This window comes from Mobula birostris, chromosome 2 (genome assembly GCF_030028105.1).
Source record: "Mobula birostris isolate sMobBir1 chromosome 2, sMobBir1.hap1, whole genome shotgun sequence".
In the NCBI taxonomy this organism is placed as follows: Eukaryota; Metazoa; Chordata; class Chondrichthyes; order Myliobatiformes; family Myliobatidae; genus Mobula; species Mobula birostris.
The window spans coordinates 246693620-246706217 of record NC_092371.1 but is presented as its reverse complement, the minus strand read 5'-3'; the positions used below and the strand labels follow the sequence as shown (position 1 = coordinate 246706217).

The 12598-nt window shown below is 45.1% G+C and overlaps 1 protein-coding gene across 2 annotated transcripts in view; it reads left to right on the top strand.

Moving 5' to 3' along the window:
- mms22l (MMS22-like, DNA repair protein) overlaps positions 1-12598 on the top strand; it is a 246989-nt gene that overhangs the window by 49208 nt on the left and 185183 nt on the right. For both annotated transcript variants that reach the window (XM_072251674.1, XM_072251675.1), the window contains exons 9-10: positions 9-122; positions 3379-3558. In XM_072251674.1, the coding sequence (XP_072107775.1) occupies positions 9-122; positions 3379-3558 (294 nt within the window). The remainder of the gene's footprint in view (positions 1-8; positions 123-3378; positions 3559-12598) is intronic.

Genomic DNA, 12598 nt, shown 5'->3' with positions numbered 1-12598 from the left:
GCTTCTAGGTCAGACCAACCGATGCACTTAACGTTTGTCATTACCAGTGCAGCTGCGTGAAGGAACTGTGGTTGCTGCTCATCCACCTACTTGATCACCGGAATAAAACTTCCCAAACCGAGGTAATGTTGCTTCAATTTGCTTGGGTCTTCTAACTGAAAATCAAGAATCAAGTATCTTTATTAGACCATGCTGCCCAGTGACCTGCTCTGGGCCCAGATTTCGCTGCCCAGCACGAAGCTGATCTCAAGCTCTTCAAATCAGCTCCGTGCCCAGGTAATCCAAACTCACACCCGAGCCAGTTGTATGGGCATCAAATCTCCTCTGCCCAGACCCTGTCTTCTCTGCTTTGTGCCCAGAGCAATCCAAACTCGCATGCGGGCCAGTTGTATGGGCATTAAATCTCCTCTGCAAGGCTCCGGCTTTTCCACTTGGTGCCCAGAGTGATCCAACTTCACCCCCCAGGCCAGTTGTATGGGTATCAAATCTCTGCCAGACCCCGTCTTCTCCGCTCAGTGCCCAGAGCAATCTAGCGTCGGTCTTGGGCCAGTTGTACGGGCATCGGACTCCATCCGCAACGATTCTGCGTCACACCATCTCAGCTCATCCCCCGAACTTGATTCGCCATTGCTCGCCCTTCACTGTTTGCGGCAATAACTTAACTCAGTTTACCTCAGAAAATGTATTTTTGGTGATATTTCCAGTTGGCTTTCTCAAGTTTTTAACTACCAGGAAATGTTGCACGCATTCGGTAGCGTCATTTTAACCGCAAGTATAAGGATTACAGAAACGCTAGTGAAAACTTTATTGGTGGGCACAGAAGGCAGAACTTTGAATTGGTGTTCGTAAAGGAGGATGGTGTATGGGGTGTCCAGACAGGGATAGCATCTCCAGTGAAGGGGCTTATTGTCTTCATTCTGGTGCCCACAGGACACTCAGCTCCCACCTGTGGCTCCAGGTAGCTGTTTACATACGACAACTGCCACACCCAATACGCTGCTTCGACAGGTGGGCTAAACTAGGTGAGGGTAGCCAGTGGGCCTCATATCCCGGTGAAATTAGGACATGCTTGTCCAAGCATGTGAGGTAAACTCTGGCAGACTGGGCGGATGACATCTACAGTGAGAAGTGGTACTGCAGTGCCTCATGGAGAGTGAAGCGCATGATGAGGCACAGAAGAAGTCATGATCATTGATTGAATCAAGGAAGACTCCAGTTTGTGATGCTTGTTTGTACCACTGGACCAGGTCGAGAGAGTGGAACTGCCACTTTAAAAACTCTCCTGCACGTTTCCTGTTATTGTCAGACACAACGGACAACCAATCATAAAGGAAGATGCAGTCCTGATGAAGGGTCTTGGCCCGAAACATTGATTGTTTGTTCCCATCCTGACTGTAGAGCTCCTCCTCTACATTGTGTGTATTGCCCTAAATTTCCAGAATCATCAGTACTTCTTGTATCTGTAAAGCAAGCTGGTATTGTTAGACTGAGGTACTGAGGTTATTGGGAAGCCGGATTAGATGGGGATAAAGAAGGGGCACCAAAACAACTCAAGATGATTAAGTTGGTTCAAGTTGCTGCCCTCGGAGGGGCTGCTGGTTTGAGTCGCTGAGGGAAAAATCTAACAATTAGAGTGTTTTATGAGGATTTCTTGGGAAATATTTATCCACACAAGCAGTCATAGAGGTGAATGCAATTTATAAACAGTAATCATTTCTCTTTAGTTTTGATTCAGAGAAGAATGGATTTTTATTAATCAAAGTTAATTGGATTATGGGGAAGAATGAGCCATAAGCACATGATTTGACTCTGTTCCTTTGGGTTAGAACATAAAACAGGAACAAGCCCTTCGGTCCACAATGTTGGACTGAACTAACTAAATGAGTAATGAAATGCCCAACCAAATTAATCCCTTCAGTCTACACAATGTCCACATCCTTCCATTTTCCTCACATTCATGTGTCTACCTAAGAGCCTCTTGAATGCCCTGACATGTTTGTCTCCAACACCATCCCTGGCAGTGCATCCCATGCACCTGTCGCTCCCTATAAAGAACTTGCCTGCACGTCTCCTTTGAACTTACCCCATCTCACCTTCAATGCACGCTGTTTTGCCTAAGACATTTTAACTCTGGAAAAATGACAATATCTGACTGCTGTACAGATGCCTCTCATATAAGATCTCAATCAGGTCTCATATAACCCTCAAATCAGGTCTCACATAACCCTCAATCAGGTCTCATATAACTTTCAACCAGGTCTCACATAACCCTCAATCAGGTCTCACATACCCCTCAATCAGGTCTCACATACCCCTCAATCAGGTCTCACATAACCCTCAAACAGGTCTCACATAACCCTCAATAAAGTCTCCCGTCAGCCTCTGCTGCTCCAGAGAAAACAACCCAAGTCTGCCCAACTTCCCATTATAGCACTTGCCCACTCATCCAGGCAGCATCCTGGTAAACCTCGACATCCTTCCTATAATGCGGCAACTAGAACTGTATGCAATACTCCTGATGTGGCCTAACCAGAGTTTTATGGAGCTGCAACTTAATTTCCTGACTCTTGAACTGAGAAGCATGCCATGCCTTCTCTACTAAAGTTCAAAAAAGTAAATTTATTATCTAGGTACATATTTGTCACCATATAGAACCCTGAGATTCATTTTCCATAAATCCATAATAAAATAATAACTATAATATAATCAATGATTACCCTGTGTGGCTACTTTCTCACAGAAGTAAGTCTCGAAAATTTAGAGATGATGACTTTAATCTTCCAATAACTGAAGAGTAATTTCCGTTAAAAACTACTGGATATTAATTCTGGATTAAAAAATGAGAAGAAACCAAGCCTGGGAATTTCAAACCAGCTAGTGCTGAGGAGTTCTTTAAGGGTATCATAGCTGGGGTGTATAGTGGGGATAAGCTCCCACTACCTATTAAATGCTCTCAATGGCGTGCATCTCAAGTAGCCTCTGACAACCAAGTCCAGCTCCTGGCCTTCACATGTGGCTGTTCCTGAACCTGGTGGTGTGGGACCTGAGGCTTCTGTACCTCCTTCCCAATGGCAGCAGTGAGAAGAGAGCATGGCCTGGATGGTGTGAGTCTTTGACAAAGGATGCTGCTTTCTTGTGGCAGTATTCGTTGTAGATGTACTCACTGGTGGGAAGGGCTTTGCCTGTGATGGTCTGGGCTTTGTCTACCAATTTTTATAGGCTTTTCCATTCTTGGGCATTGTTATTTCTATACTGGGCCTTAATGCAGTATGTGTATCTATAGAAGATTTAGATGGCATGTCAAATCAAGATTTACCTTCTGTAGATACTGTTCTATAGGCCAGTAGAGAGTGAATAATTTCTGTCTGCATCCTGCAGAATTTCTGGAACTGCTTGAACAGTCATCTCAGGGATCTCTTGCAAGAGAAGACAAATACAGAAGGAGTTCGTCTTTGTGTTTCCAACATCTGCAAGGATCCTCGTGGTTTCACTTGGTGGCTGGTTACCCACCTTGCAGTTCTTTACACATTTGACAGAAATGGAACCACTCAAGACAAGGTAGAGTTGGATATGTATGAATTGTTCTTTTTAGATTTCAGAAAACCTTTTATTGAAATTCTGCAAAATTGTACCTGGGTTGACCATTTATTGAGCAGTGATTTCTCAAAGTTCCGGTAATTTCTCCCCCTCCCCCGAATGTCTTTCCCCTTTTACCCTTTCTCTTCTCCTCATCTGTCCATTTCCCATGGTCCGCTTTCCACTCCTATCAGATTCATTCTTCTTCAGCCTTTTACCTGTTTCACCTATCACCTCCCAGCTTCTTACTTCATCTCCACTGTCCCACCCACCCACCTTCCCCCTCACCTGGTCTCTCCTATCACCTGCCATCCATCTTGTCCTCCTTCCCCTACCCTCACCTTCTTAATCTGGCTTCTTCCCCCTTTCTTTTCAATACTGATGAAGGGTCTTGGCCCAAAATGTTGACTGCTTTTTCCTCTCCACTGAGGCTGGTTGATCTGTTAAGTGCCGCCTGAATTTTCTTGTGTGTTGCTCTGGATTTCTGGCATCTGCAGAACTTGCTAATGTACACATGTCTTGTGATAAATATTGGTAGCTTATTGATTTGTTATTGAGATTGCATAGCTAATGAAGCTTATGATGCACTGTATTCTAAGAACTAACCCATGATCGAAAACACAGTTGTTCGCAGGTGAATTTCCAAACTCAGGCCTGTCGTTAGAAATGAAGGTTGGCCTTTTCCCCACACGATTTGTTTCTCCTTCATCCTCCACTCAGTCACATTGGCTGGGGAACAGAAGTCGGCAACAAAATCAGGAGTATAGGAGGAGGGATTAGAAAGGAATTCAAAGTTCAAAGTACATTTAAGTGTGTATATATACATACAAACCCTAATACAATCCCTAAAGTTGTTAGAGCCGGGCATGACAATGGGGATAAGCTTCCACTACCTGTTAAATGCTCCCAAAGGAATGTGTCTCAAATAGCCTCCAACATCGAAGTCCAGCTCCTGGCCTTCATGGAGAGCTTTTGGCCATATGGCAAATAGAAAAGGTCGTAAGGAGAATTTTTGCCACATAGGTAGGGTGTTAAAGAGAGCTTTTTCCACGTAGACAGGTATATAGGTGTTAAAGAGAGCTTTTAGCACATTAACCACGAGAGAGGGTGTTAAAGTGAGGTTTTGGTCCCTCGGCCTTCATAGATCAGAGAACTGAATTACAAGAGTTGGGATTGTATAAGACTGGTGAGGCCAAATTTGGAGTATTATGTGTTTTACTTACCTGCAGGACAGGTTTGAAGAGTGAGAATTTACAAGGATGTTGCCAGGAATTGGTGACCTGGGTTATAGGGATTGGTTCAATTGATAGGACTTTTTCCCTGGAGTGTTGGAGTATGTGGGGCGTTTTGAAAGAGATGTACACAATTACGAGGAACATAGAGTAAATTCAAGCAGGCTTTTGCCACTGAGGTTGAGTGAAACTTCAACAGGAGGTTATGAGTTAAGGGTAAAAGGTGAACTGTTTAAGGGGAACATGAGGGGAAATGTCTCCACTCAGAGAGTGGTGTGAGTGGGAATGAGCTGGCAGTGGGAATTGTGGATGAGGGTTCAATTGCAGCATTTGAGAGAGTTTGGTTTGGTACATGGATAGGAGGGTATGGAGGGCTTTGGTCCAGTTGTGAGTCCATGGGACTAGGCTGAATTGCATGGACTGGGTGGGCCCTTTTTCTGTGGCTCTCACTACATTGATTAATACATTGCCCATAAATGTGAAGAAAATTTATTCTAATTTCTTAAGAACAACGTTCACTTATTCAGTATTAATTTGTCTGTTTCTCACGTGAAGTCTTTTAACTCTTGGGGAGTTCTGGTAACTTTCCAATCAAAAACTGTGTGGAAATCCCAAGCACCAAATTTCATGCATATGCTACTGGTATTAAACCTGATTCTGATTCAGTTTTGGAGGAGATTGTCATCTCATGTTTTAGAGTGGGTTGAAATCTAAAGCCTGGGGATAGCTGTCGTCAGATCCAAGTCAAGTCACTTTTTATTGTCATTTCAACCATAACTGCTGGTACAGTACACAGTAAAAACGAGACAATGTTTTTCAGGACCATAGTGCTACATGAAACAATACAAAAACTACACTGACTTATGTAAAACAACACAAAAACTACACTAGACTACTGACCTACCCAGGACTGCATAAAGTGCACAAAACAGTGCAGGCATTACAGTAAATAATAAACAAGACAATAGGCACAGTAGGGAGCAGTAGGTTGTTGGTGTCAGTCCAGGCTCTGGGTATTGAGGAGTCTGATGGCTTGGGGGAAGAAACTGTTACATAGTCTGGTCGTAAGAGCCCGAATGCTTCGGTGCCTTTTGCCAGATGGCAGGAGGGAATAGGCACATTGCAGTGTATTGCTTGGGCACAGCTGAAAGTGGACTGCAACTTACTTGGATTAAAAGTGCTCTCCATTAGGCAGGATTCGGGTGAATGGGTAGGTGAGGGTGTCAAGGGAGCCAGTCAAGTCCAGCTCTGGTCATTCAATGAGAAGTGGGGAGGTGGGAAGGTTTGTAGTGAAGGAGAGGTCCACTTGTGACCGATTGCACCATAAAATACAGGGGTAAATTATGCCATTCAGCCCATCGAGTTTGCTGCCTCATTGTCATGGCTGATTTATTATTCCCCTCAACCCCATTATTTTGCCTTCTCCCAATAACCTTTGACACCCTGCTTAATCAAGAACCTATCAACCTCCACTTTAAATACACTCAATGACTTGGCCCCATAGCCACCTGTGGCAATGTATTCCACAGATTCACCACCCTCTGGCGAAAGAAATTCCTCCTCATCTCTGTTCTAAAGGAACATCCTTCTATTCTGAGGCTGTGCCCTTTGGTCCAAGACTCCCCACTATAGGAAACGTCCTTTCCACATCCACGCTATTTAGGCCTTTCAATATTCATAGTTTTCAATGACAATACCCCTCATTCTTTAAACTCCAGCAAGTACAGGCCCGGGGCCATCAAATACTCTTCATACATTAATCCTTCCATTCTTGGGATCACTTATGTGAACATTTGGCCAGAGAGGAGGAAAGAAAGGAAAGCATCAGACCTTGGGTAGATTCTTTGGGAGAGGTTGAAGGTGAAGAGAGATATGGCCAAGGATTGGAGAGGAGGCGTAGGATCAGGCTAACAGTTCACCAGGGATCTGTTCTGGTGCTGGGGTAAGTGATGGGATGCCTCTGTTGATATCCCTGTATAATTTTCAGCAGAGTAGGAGTTCTGGAGATTAAGTGATGTGGGAGTCAGAGCGTTGAGTGTTAAATGGTGTTAGGACAGTCATTTCTGAGACAAAATGACCCATTAATGTTGCTGTCTATATGTCAAAGTCAAAGTAAGTTTATTATCATATAAGTGTCACTTTACACATACGTGCACGTCACCCTGAGATTCATTTTCTTGTGGGCATTCACAGTAAATATAAAGGAACACAGTCGAATTAATGAAAAACTGCAGACAACAAAGACGGACCAACAGCCAATGTGCAAAAGGCAACAGTCAGTGCAAATACAGAAGAAGAAGAAGGAAAAAAAAGCACAAAATAACAATTAAATAAATGATAAATATTGAGAATATGAGTTGTAGAGTCCTTGTTAGGTTGTGGAATCAGTTCATGGTTGGAGTGAGTGAAGTTATCCCCTCTGGTTCAAGAGCCTGATGGTTGAGGAGTAATAACTGTTTCTGAACCTGTTGGTGTGAGACCCCCTTCCCAATGGCAGCAGTGGGAAGACAGCATGGCCTGCATGGTGGGGGTCCTTGATGATGGATGCTGCTTTCCTGCGACAAAGCAATTTTCAGTTATATGAGATTTAAAAGCCAAGTGATGCTGTTTATTTATTTAGAGGTACAATGCGGAATAGGCCCTTGGGGGTTCAATGAGCCACAACACCCAGCAACCCATCTACTTAACTTTCGCCTAATCACAGGACAATTTACCATGATTAATTAACTTACAAACTCATACGTCTTTGGGCTGTGGGAGGAAACCGGAGCACTCTGAGAAAACCCATGCAGTCATGGGAAGGACATACAAACTTTCTTACCGTGAGTTATAGGAACTTCTAACAGATGACGCCAGAATTGAGCTCCAAACTCCGATGCTCTGAGCTGTAATAGCGTTGTGCTGACCACTATGCTACCGTGTTGTGAATTCCTTGGAAGCATAACCAGGATCAGAATCCAATATTTGAGCACAGTCAGGTTATTCATTGCTGCTGTTGAAAGTTGATGATAGTTTGAATTATCCCTGGAGAAAGGCCTAAATTCCACACTGTCGACATGCCCAAGATTGAGAATTCATTATCTAAACAACTTTTTCAACCATGGAACATATTACTCTCCAGGGGATACAATACATTGTACGTACATTTACTGACATGACAGGAGCAAATGAATAAAATATCACTTAGGCATCACAAGACGTTAATATAAACACAAAATAATCTGCAGATGCTGGGGTCAAAGCAACACTCAATACGCTGGAGGAACTCAGCAGGTCGGGCAGCATCCGTGGAAACGATCAGTCAAGGTTTCGGGCCGGAACCTTTCATCAGGACTGTAGAGGGAAGGAGCAGAGGCCCTGTAAGGAAGGTAGGGGGAGGGTGGGAAGGAGAAGGCTGGTAGGTTCCAGGTGAAAAACCAGAAAGGGGAAAGATAAAGGGGTGGGGGAGGGGAAGCAGGGAGGTGATAGGCAGGAAAGGTGAAGAAAGAATAGGAGAAAGCACAATGGGTAGTAGAAGGAGGCGGAACCAAGAGGGAGGTGGTAGGCAGCTGGGGGCGGGGGCAGAGTGACATAGGGATAGGGGAAGGGAGGGGGAGGGAATTACCGGAAGTTGGAGAATTCTATGTTCATACCAAGGGGCTGGAGATTACCTAGACGGTATATGAGGTGTTGCTCCTCCAACCTGAGTTTAGCCTCATCATGGCAGTAGAGGAGGTCATGTATGGACATATATGAATGGGAGTGGGAAGCAGAGTTGAAGTGGGTGGCTACTGGGAGATCCTGTCTGTATGTCACTCTGCCCCCTCCCCCAGTTGCCTATCACCTCCCTCATGGTTCCGTCTCCTTCTACTACCCATTGTGTTTTCCCCTATTCTTTCTTAACCTTTCCTGCCTATCACTTCCCTGCTTCCCCCCCCCCCCCCACCCCTTTATCTTTCCCTTTACTGGTTTTTCACCTGGAACCTACCAGCCTTCTCCTTCCCACCCTCCCCCATCTTCTTTATAGGGCCTCTGCCCCTTCCCTCTACAGTCCTGACGAAGGGTTCCGGACCGAAATGTCGACCGATCTTTTCCACGGATGCTGCCTGACCTGCTGAGTTCCACAAGACATTAACAAATTTTGATATAATTGGACTACAAACACTTCTATGAATTGAGGCAGATGCCAACTTGGCAAGAGCAGGTCAGGTAGCATCTGGGTATTTCTGGCTCGTATCCACTGAACATGTAGAAAAGGCATTTGAGCTGCCATAATGAAACTAGAACCCTTGCATTGCGAGCAACAGTAGAGAGGATCTCCCTACACCCCCCCCACCCCCGCCCCCGCCCCATTTGTGACATTTATCAAGAGCGTTGTAGACGAAGGGCCTGAAGCATTGTTGAGGATCTCTGCCACCCATCCACAATCTCTCCGACCCACTACTGTCAGGAAGGAGATACAGGGGTGTCAGGACTAGGACAGTCAGATTGGTTAACAGCTTCTTCCCTCAGGCTGTGAGACTAATCAGATCAGTCTTGGCTGAGGTAAAGTAACTTGTAAGTTACTCTCTCTCTGTTCTTATTTGTTTATTCCTCATCTGTAGGGGCATAGAATTTCAGTGAGAAAGGCTCCAGGGACAGTGTATTGTACTCTGTGTGGGATGTGGGAAGTCTGGGAGACCTCCAGTCTCCCAGATTAGCAAATCTGCACCAGGTGCATTGAGTTGCAGCTCCTGAGAGAACATATTAAAGAACTACAGCTGTAACTAGATGACTTTCAACTCATACAGGAGAATAGACAGGAGCTACAAGGGAGGCAAGTCACCCTTAGGTTGTAGGAGACAGGTAACTGGGTAAACCTCTGGGGGAGGAGGGGAAATGCATAGTCAGTGGAGAGTACGCTTGTGTTGATTTCCTTCAATAATATGCAACTTCAGATGCTGTCGAGAGGGACGGCCTGCCTGGGGAGCCACAGAGCCAATGAGTCTGGTTCTGTGGCTCAGAAGAACACAGAGGTGAGGAGGACTGCAGGGTTTTAAGGAGGTTCCTCAGTCAGAGGAGCAAAGGCGAGGTTCTGTGGACGCGATAGGGGACACCCAGATGGCATGTTGCCTCCCTGGTGCCAGGGTCAGGGATGTATCAGATCGGGTTCATGGGATTCTCAAGGGCGAGGGTGAACAGCCAGAAGTCTTGGTACATATTGGCACCAATGACAGAGGTAGACAACGTGAGGTGGTCCTGAAGAGAGATTTTAGGGAGTGAGGTAAAAAGTTGAGAAACAGGACCTACAGGGTAGTAATCTCTGCTGTCCGTGCCATGTGTCAGTGAGGGAAAGAATAGGATGATTTGGCAGATGAGTGCATGGCTGAGGATTTATAGAAATATAGAAAACATACAGCACAATACAGGCCCTTCGGCCCACAAAGCTGTGCCGAACATGTCCCTATCTTAGAACTGCCTAGGCTTTACCCATAGCCCTCTATTTTTCTAAGCTCCATGTAGCCATCCAGGAGACTCTTTAAAGACCCCATCGTTTCCGCCTCCGCCACCGCCGCCAGCAGCCCATCCCATGCACTCACCACTCTCTGCATAAAAAACTTACCCCTGACATCTCTGTACCTACCTCCAAACACCTTAAAACTGTGCCCTCTCGTGCTAGCCATTTCAACCTCTGACTATCCACATCATTGGAATCTCTTCTGCGGAAGGTACAAATGGGACGGGTTACACCTGAACCCAAGGGGATCCAATACCCTTGTGGGCTGGTTGGCAGGAGTTGCTTGGGTAGGCTTAACCTAATTTGGCAGGGGAATGGGAACCAGCGTGATAGTGCTGGTTTGCAAACAGAGGCAATGTGTAGAGAGACTCCTAGCAAGGAGAGGGTGATGATAGGGCAAAATTACAGTCCATAGGATGAGTTGCAACGTAAAAGGCAGATAAAATCGAAAAGGGCAAATGTTGGACTGAAGGTGTTATATTTGAATGCGTGCAGTATATTAAATCAGGTAGCTGAACAGATTAGCATGTACGATATTGTAGGCATCACTGAATCATGGCTGAAAGAAAATTATAGCTGGGAGTTTAATGTCCAAGGATACACATTGTATCGAAAGGACTGGCAGGAAGGCAGAGGGGGTGGCATGTCTCTGTTGGTAAAAAGTGAAATTAAATAATTAGAATGAGGTGACATAGGGTTGGTAGGTGTTGAATCATTGTGGATAGAGCTAAGGAACTGCAAGGGTAAAAAGACCCTGGTGGGAGTTGTAAAAAGACCTCCAAACAATAGTAAGAATATGGTGTACAGATTACAATGGGAGATGGAAAATGCATACCAAAAGGGCAATTTTACAATAGTCATGGGGGACTCCAATATGCAGGTAGATTGAGAAAGTCAGGTTGGTGCTGGATTCCAAGAGGGGAAGTATCTAGAGTGCATACGAGATGGCTTTTCAGAGTGACTCATGGTTGAGCCCACTAGGGTATCAGCTATTCTGAATTGGGTGTTATGTAGTGAACCGGAATAGATTAGAGATCTTAAGGTAAAAGAATCCTAAGGGGCATGTGAACATAATATGATTGAATTCACCCTGAAATTTGTAAAGGAGAAGCCAAAGTCTTCTGTATTCGTATTACAGTGAAGTAAAGGAAATTACAGAGGCTTGAGAGAGGTGTTGGCCAGAACTGATTGGAAAAAAACACTGGCAGCGTTGACGGCAGAGCAGCAATGGCTGGAATTTCTGGAAGCAATTCAGAAGGCACAGGATATATACATCCCAAAGAGGAAGAAGTATTCGAAAGGCAAGATGACATAACTGTGGCTAACAAGAAAAGTCAAAGCCAACATAAAAATTTCAGACAGGGCATATAATAGAGCAAAGTTCAGTGGGAGTTAGAGTTTGGGAAGACTTTAAAACTCAACAGAAGACAACTAAAAAAGACATTAAGAAGGTAAGGATGGAATACAAAAGTAAGCCAGCTAATAATATTAAAGGGGATACCAAAAGTTTCTTCAGATACATGAAGTATAAAAGAGAAGCGAGAGTGGATATCGAACAGCTGGAAATTGATCCTGGGAATGTAGTAACAACAGGAATTCTGCAGATGCTGGAAATTCAAGCAACACACATCAAAGTTGCTGGTAAACGCAGCAGGCCAGGCAGCATCTATTGGAAGAGTTTCAGTCGACATTTCAGGCCGAGACCCTTCGTCAGGACTAACTGAAGGAAGAGTTAGTAAGAGATTTGCAAGTGAGAGGGGGAGGGGGAGATCCAAAATGATAGGAGAAGACAGGAGGGGGAGGGATGGAGCCAAGAGCTGGACAGGTGATTGGCAAAGGGGATAGGAGAGGATCATAGGACAGGAGAACCGGGGAGAAAGATGGAGGGGGGACAGAGGATGGGCAAGGGGTATAGTCAGAGGGACAGAGGGAGAAAAAGGAGAGTTAGAGAAAGAATGTGTGTATAAAAATAAATAACGGATGGGGTACTAGGGGGAGGTGGGGCACTAGCGGAAGTTAGAGAAGTCGATGTTCATGCCATCAGGTTGGAGGCTACCCAGACGGAATATAAGATGTTGTTCGTCCAACCTGAGTGTGGCTTCATCTTTACAGTAGAGGAGGCCGTGGATGGACATGTCAGAATGGGAATGGGACGTGGAATTAAAATGTGTGGCCACTGGGAGATCCTGCTTTCTCTGGCGGACAGAGCGTAGGTGTTCAGCAAAGCGATCTCCCAGTCTGCGTCGGGTCTCGCCAATATATAGAAGGCCACATTGGGAGCACCGGACGCAGTATATCACCCCAGCCGACTCAC